The 7,786-nt window shown below is 36.2% G+C and overlaps 1 protein-coding gene across 1 annotated transcript; it reads left to right on the plus strand.

Moving 5' to 3' along the window:
- Positions 1 to 2,101: 2,101 nt before the first annotated feature.
- On the plus strand, positions 2,102 to 6,248 carry LOC139460540 (uncharacterized). Its single transcript, XM_071242008.1, has 5 exons — positions 2,102 to 2,359; positions 2,565 to 2,592; positions 3,017 to 3,220; positions 5,739 to 5,857; positions 6,117 to 6,248. The coding sequence occupies exons 1-5, from the start codon at positions 2,156 to 2,158 to the stop codon at positions 6,246 to 6,248; spliced, it is 687 nt and encodes a 228-aa protein (XP_071098109.1). The 5' UTR covers positions 2,102 to 2,155.
- Positions 6,249 to 7,786: the final 1,538 nt, after the last annotated feature.

The raw sequence follows: 7,786 nt of genomic DNA on the forward strand, positions 1-7,786 counted from the left end.
GTTGCTGACTTGGCAGACAATTTGACCTGGATACTTCATCTAAATGCTTCCTGATGTTTTGTTTGTTTGTTGTTTAATGCCGCACTAATAAATGTTCCAGCTATTTGACGGCGGCCTGTAAATAAGCGAGTCTGGACCAGACAATCCAGTGATTGATACCATGAGCATCGTTGCACGCATTTGGATATAATGACATGCATCAACCAAGTCAGCGAGCCTGACCACCCGATCGCGCTAGTTGCCTTTTACGGCAAGAATGGGTTGCTGAACACTTACTTATTTCTTGTTTTGTTTCATTTTGTAAACTATTTTTAGTCACACACATCTATATTCTTGATAACAACATCATTCTCGATTACTTCAGAACAGGTTTTCCAGTTTTTGTTCTTAATCTGTTTGTCAAATTGTTTGACTGGCATTCTAGAAGTTGGTGAGTTGATAAGAAAACATACAACTTTTATCGAAAACAACGTCTGACTTATTATATTTTAGAAGGATTGACAACAACCATGTAGTGAGAGCTAAAGACACAAGATTTGTTGTTATTAGCTTCTGATTAACAGTAACAACACAACAAGTGATGGATAACAAGTGGCACACAGCTCGTTAGATGAAGGCAGATGTAGAGTAAGAAGTTCAAGCACCTCACGGGCAATGAAGTCATGTATGTATGTATGTATGTATGTATGTATGTATGTATGTATGTATGTATATATATATATATATATATATATATATATATATATGATAAGGATCAAGAAGGTTGAACAAGCTGTTTGGATACTAACTAACTTGCTGAACAAGTTGACTATTGTTTGATTAGCTCTGTATTGGCAGACTGGATGCAATGCACTTAATGTATGTTGTGGTAGAGAGGATTTCAACTCTGTCAAACTGAACTTGATGGCTTGGGAACGCTTGCTGGTGGTCTGAGAGGGCTGATGTGATGGAGGGAGGGATAGTATGGAGGGTGGTCCTGAGGGATTGGGAGCCAAGCCAAAGATGGTATCGATGCCTGCTTGGTGCTTAAGTAATCTGCCGATCATGACGTGGTGTGAAGGTTTGCCAAAGTGCGGTAGGGTGATTCAGATGGAGGTGGATTCTTGTAGTTTTGGTTTGGAATTTAGTTGGTGGAGATGAATGCAAGGATGCCGGTGGAGGTTGGTAAAAACATGCTGCAGATGATTAGGTTCATGGTCAAGCATGGTCAAGTTTACACTCCGGCCTTTAAGGACGACTGCAGACATGTTTATTGTTGATATAGAGTAAAGGCAGACATAGTATATGATGGTGGGTCCGCTCCTGTCAATGTGTTTGACCGACCTCACTCATTGACCTCGTCGATCAGGATCTGTAGGTAATGGTGTCATAGGTACTCAGATACTGAACTTGTGTATGGAGTAAAGTAGGTGTAAGCCAAGTAAAGTAGGTGTATGCCAAAGAGAGCACATACTGAACTTTGTGTATTAGTGTGGTATCTACAGGTAATCATGCTCTGCCTTGCAAAAGGTGTAAGCCGATCTCATAAATGTACATAGAATTCAGCCTTATGCTGACATGCGCACTTGGAATTTCAAGCATATAGCTGTAGTCAAACCTTCGGCAGCAGTAACCAGCCAGTTTTCAACTCCTAACATTCAAAAAGGTAAGATATCAAACGTTCTCCACAGAGCCAAGACAGACAGACAGACAGACAGACTGAGAGCAAATGTGAGACGGCATAAAGAGCGCAGAAGACGTCACAAACGTGATTAGAGTGTATGTACGTTACGTTGACAGGACTGATAATGTCTTGTAACATCAATACATTAAACGACATTAAGCGACAATACATCGCGATCTGTACGTGATGGATACATCTCGATAGTTTATACACTGTAACAGTATAGGAGATTCATCTTGACAACTATCCCTTACCACACGAGTGTCACTGACAATGTGTTTCAGATTATTCAGAAGCAGTAAGCCGAGTAAGCTTGACTGCTGCTTGAGTGATTCTCGTCTTTTTGTGTGTTTTATACCACACTCCACAATATTCCAGTTATTTGACGCCGCCGTGTAAATCATCGAATCTGGGCCAGGCAACCCACTGATATTACAACAAAAAATGTATTTGTCCGTAGCCAGAAGTTGAGGGCAGAACGACTTTACAACAATGGTCATGCTCCTCGTTGGTCTCCTCACCCTGTCGTGTCTCCCCTGGTCGGTTCTCAGCTCCGATGATGATAGAGACGCCCTCCTGTACAGAGTTGACATCACCCTTCCTCCTAAGGAGGGGAGGGACGAGACGGCAGACATATTGCAGATTAAGACAACAGTGGAGGGTCTAACTGACATCAAAGTTCTATTTTCATTTAAGGTTCGTAAAATTCTTATCATCAATATTTTGTTATTGGTTGCAACAAAACATTCTGTTAATCTTAGACGAACAACCACGCTGCTTGTCCTAACAGACTTCTTTATTTGATCGGGCGGACACCGTTTGGTGAAATAGTGTTCAACATTCAATCTCCCACTTTAATCATTTACACGCATAGATTAATAAATTGCACTATGTTTAACAGGAACTCGGGAACTCAAAGTTATTTTTTGGTAAGTCTGATTATGAACTATTTGTTGTATGTTTCTTCATAACAAACTATTCGCTAAACAGAATATGTTTCTAAATTCTGAAACTATATGGCAACGCCCAATCCACGCAAATCGATATCAATCTTGAAGGACATATGATTTTGTTCTTTCATCATCCAGAGATGAAGTATCCTTGTCTGTGCATGCACATTAGTTTGTAGTCAGTGGTGAAATATTGCATTTGACTGATAAAATGGTATCTCTCTTGAGTGAAATAAAACTTCATGCCGGAACTTCAGTCAGCTTCAAAGACACAAAGGCTTTTAGAATATGATGAATATTAGTAAGGAAATACAAAATAAATAGAATATTTGTCCTTTCTTGTTAAGTAACATGTTTCCCCAACTTCATATTTGATAAGAAAACAAATATCTGTTAATTTCAGTTTTTGTTGTTGAGAAAGCTTGCAGCTGGCCACAGTTGACAAGCTTTCTGTCACGAAAGGGCTATGAGGTGAAGACAACCCCAGTGTACCGCTGCAGTGACTACGCCCGGGAACTTGGGGTCAATATGTCCAGAGACTTTTATGATATGTCTCTCGAGGATGATGAGCACTTACTTCTTGGCAAGCAAATATTTCATGTCAAAGGTATGTCTGGCAGTTAAGCGCTTACATATAGATCTTTACATGTAAGTTGTATCATATAGTTACAAGTAAGTATTATCGTATAGTTACAAGTAAGTATTATCATATAGTTACAATATGTATTATCATATATCTTCAAGTAAGTATTAACATATAGTTACAAGTAAGTATTATCATATTGTTACAAGTAAGTATTATCATATAGTTACAAGTAAGTATTATCATATAGTTACAAGTTAGTATTATCATATAGTTACAAGTAAGTATTATCATATAGTTACAAGTTAGTATTTTCATAAAGTTACCAGTAAGTATTATCATATATTCACAAGTAAGTATTATCATATAGTTACAAGTAAGTATTATCATATAGTTACCAGTAAGAATTAACATATAGTTACAAGTTAGTATTATCATATAGTTACATGTAAGTATTATCACATAGTTACAAGTAAGTATTATCATATAGTTACCAGTAAGAATTATCATATAGTTACAAGTAAGTATTATCATATAGTTACAAGTAAGTATCATCATATAGTTGCATGTAAGTATCATCATATAGTTACAAGTATTATCATATAGTTACAAGTTAGTATTATCATATAGTTACATGTAAGTATTATCATATAGTTACAAGTATTATCATCTAGTTACAAGAAAGTATTATCATCTAGTTACAAGTAAGTATCATCTTATAGTTACATGTAAGTATTATCATATAGTTACAAGTAAGTATTATCATATAGTTACAAGTATTATCATATAGTTACAAGTAAGTATTATCGTATAGTTACATGTAAGTATTATCATATAGTTACAAGTATGTATTATCATATATCTACAAGTAAGTATTAACATATAGTTACAAGTAAGTATTATCATATAGTCACAAGTAAGTATTATCATATTGTTACAAGTAAGTATTATCATCTAGTTACAAGTAAGTATTATCATCTAGTTACAAGTAGGTATTATCATCTAGTTACAAGTAAGTATTATCATCTAGTTACAAGTAAGTATTATCATATAGTTACAAGTAAGTATTATCATATAGTTACAAGTTAGTATTATCATATAGTTACAAGTAAGTATTATCATATAGTTACAAGTTAGTATTATCATAAAGTTACCAGTAAGTATTATCATATATTCACAAGTAAGTATTATCATATAGTTACAAGTAAGTATTATCATATAGTTACCAGTAAGAATTAACATATAGTTACAAGTTAGTATTATCATATAGTTACATGTAAGTATTATCACATAGTTACAAGTAAGTATTATCATATAGTTACCAGTAAGAATTATCATATAGTTACAAGTAAGTATTATCATATAGTTACAAGTTAGTATCATCATATAGTTGCATGTAAGTATCATCATATAGTTACAAGTATTATCATATAGTTACAAGTTAGTATTATCATATAGTTACATGTAAGTATTATCATATAGTTACAAGTATTATCATATAGTTACAAGAAAGTATTATCATCTAGTTACAAGTAAGTATCATTTTATAGTTACATGTAAGTATTATCATATAGTTACAAGTAAGTATTATCATATAGTTACAAGTATTATCATATAGTTACAAGTTAGTATTATCAGATAGTCACAAGGAAGTATTATCATATAGTTACAAGTACGTATTATCATATAGTTACAAGTAAGTATTATCATATAGTTACTAGTTAGTATTATCATACTGTTTCAAGTATTATCATATAGTTACAAGTACGTATTATCATAAAGTTACAAGTAAGTATTATCATGTTGTTACAAGTATTATCATATAGTCACAAGTAAGTATTATCATACTGTTACAAGTATTATCATATAGTTAAGCATATATGATTAGCGCGTCACTATACATACAGCATCACATGGGTTAACTCAACTGCAGAAAACCTTTTCTAGCTACTGTATATGTTGGTTTAAAAGGGGGATAAATGCAGCAGCTCTTCTAGCGCATATAATCTTTGTCCAGGAATAATAGCGCGGTAGCACTGCTGCTCATTTAGTTATACATTGAACTTTCGATATATCAGCACACAAAGTAATATCAACATTTACAGGTGTACACTTGTGTTGTTTGTCAAGGAGATAATAAAGATGTGGATTTTATTCTGACCAGTCAGGTTTTAAATGATCATAAATCCATCTGGTTCAAACAATCGTGGCGTGTCAGAGTCCATAAACCTGACTACATGATTATCTCCAAAATAAAAAATAGCTGACAATCTGGACTTTGTGGTAGGAATCTTGAAAGCACCTAAGCATCGAATGTTAATTAGTTCCAGGATTCCTGTATGTCCAGTACTAACTTGCTGTAACATGTGGTGACAGGGACGAGGTTGTAGTAAAGAACAGTCAAAGGTGTTAAATATACTATGAATTAGGCAGCTTCCCACAAAGGATCAAAATGCACAGTCCTGTGCATGCTTTGTGAATAAAACCTTAATGTTCCTATTCCAGACTCATGTATGTTATCCTATTCATGCTTACATTTCAGATTTAACAACAGCTGAGTTTGACAAGAAGATGAGACAGATGTTTAAGAGAGACATGGGCATTCTGAACGCAGGTCAACGGGCGGCATGTTTCAGAACTCTAGCAAGCCTTCCAGTTGAGGTAAACCTTCTTGCACACTTCATTAATCCCCTGATTTGGTTTCTAGGTTTGTCTTTTCATTCCTTGTGCTAAGTGGTAAATGTCTTTTCATGCATCACTTCTGACTACATCAGGCTGACACACCATTCTTTTTACTAATTAATGTAAAATGGTGTGTTACACCGAATTATCTCACCCACTGTAGTTTGTTGTAGCAATTGTGATGGTTATCGTCCTTAAGAATGGACTTTCAATGACTTCTTTTTTGGTCACATTACAGTTAATGCACTTCGCGCCAGGTGGCTCTTCGAAAATGGAGGCGGTAGAAGATCTCTTACATGGACCTGACACCTTTGACCTTGAAATCATTCGAATCCAGAACCTTGCCCCGTACGTGGGAGGGTGTCAGTGAAAAATATGCTTTCCTATGTGGCCTGACAGTAAAGGGTTATATGTAACAGTCCACTATTGTTTTCAGGCCTTGAAACCAGATATTCAGAAGGAATACATTTTAAACATGTACACAGAAAGAATGATATGTAATCATCTTTGAATAAAGTTTGGCATTCATTTCATCTTTGCTTTAAATTCCTGAATGTCATATATTCTGTTCACTGTTTATCAGAGAAATGGGATGAAATGCACACGTGAGAAATCCATTTGAGACTTTTCGTATCATGCATAAGTTTCAAATCGAATTCCAGGTCCATTATAGGCTATTCCATAGTGATATCCTGAAGTCACATTATGGCCAACAACCTTTCCCATTTCACTGACATATCCTCTATTAATTAATTCGCCATTTTATAAATAGCTACGTCGTCCAATGTTGTTGATACATATTGACTGCAAACTCATTTTAAACCAACGCCGTTCAGTAGAGGTTTAAAGTGTACAATTTCGCTGTGGTTACTGTAAACCAATATCCAGAGAGAAGCATTGTAATGGGGGACTCTTTGACAATGCATGGTTTGTCTCATTTTGGGCTATTTTAAAAGATATGTGTAGCCAGGCGTGGTAAGTTATGTCCATCCACTTGGCGTCTAGTCAAAACATGAGGCAGATTTTGGAGGTCAGAATCTATCATGTAATATGCCTCTTTCCCCCGATTATGAAGTATGCAATTTGCTTGCTAGAGCCTCAAAAATGAGGTTAGTAGCTGGTGATGAAATATTGACCAGTGTTGAACGAAATGCAGCGTCAACAGACAGCCTATGATGTCTGCCAAACACGAGTAAGTAGGGAGTGAACAGTTATAAGCATACAATATGTGAGAAAGATTATCTTTCTTCTTTGCCTGTTGCTGGTTCTCCCGAGTACTGAGCATCTGAGTCTGTAAACCGCTTGCATTGTCCATTACCCATCATGCTATATGGTAGTCCCAGTATGCCCAATATGCTGCACAACTGTTTGGGGATATTACTCTCACAGTTGTTGATCAGAGTGCGTGCAAGTACGTGTGTGCGTGTGTGGCTGCTTGTACTAGTCCGGACTGATGCCGATTTATAGTGCTAGCCCGCCAAGAAACTATGCCGCAGTTTATATTAAATACCCCACTCAGACTTAGTATACGGACTCCGAGCCAACCAGTGCTTGTTTTAGCCCTTTAATGATGAGCGCCAGACAGGGTAATAACAAGTACCATCTTTTAACGTCTTTGGGTATGACGCAGCCGGGGATCGAACCCTGACCTTCCGCTCTCCGGGCGAACGCTCCACCACTAGGCCACGGAGACGGTCCTGCATAGATTGAGTGGTTTCAATGCTCACTAAATGCATGCATTAGGAGCTTTATGAAGAATACACCTCTGGCAGCTGCGAATCATATTTTGCATACCAGTAATTATTCCCGGCCAGTAAAACCATGTCCTAAGAAAAGTCATGGTCCTGTCTCTAAGAAGATGTCCAACAATGTATGCTGTCACATATACATGTATCATATCTTCCAGAC

The sequence above is a fragment of the Haliotis cracherodii genome, unplaced genomic scaffold (assembly GCF_022045235.1).
Source record: "Haliotis cracherodii isolate W230 unplaced genomic scaffold, xgHalCrac1.p SCAF_14, whole genome shotgun sequence".
NCBI classification, from domain to species: Eukaryota; Metazoa; Mollusca; class Gastropoda; order Lepetellida; family Haliotidae; genus Haliotis; species Haliotis cracherodii.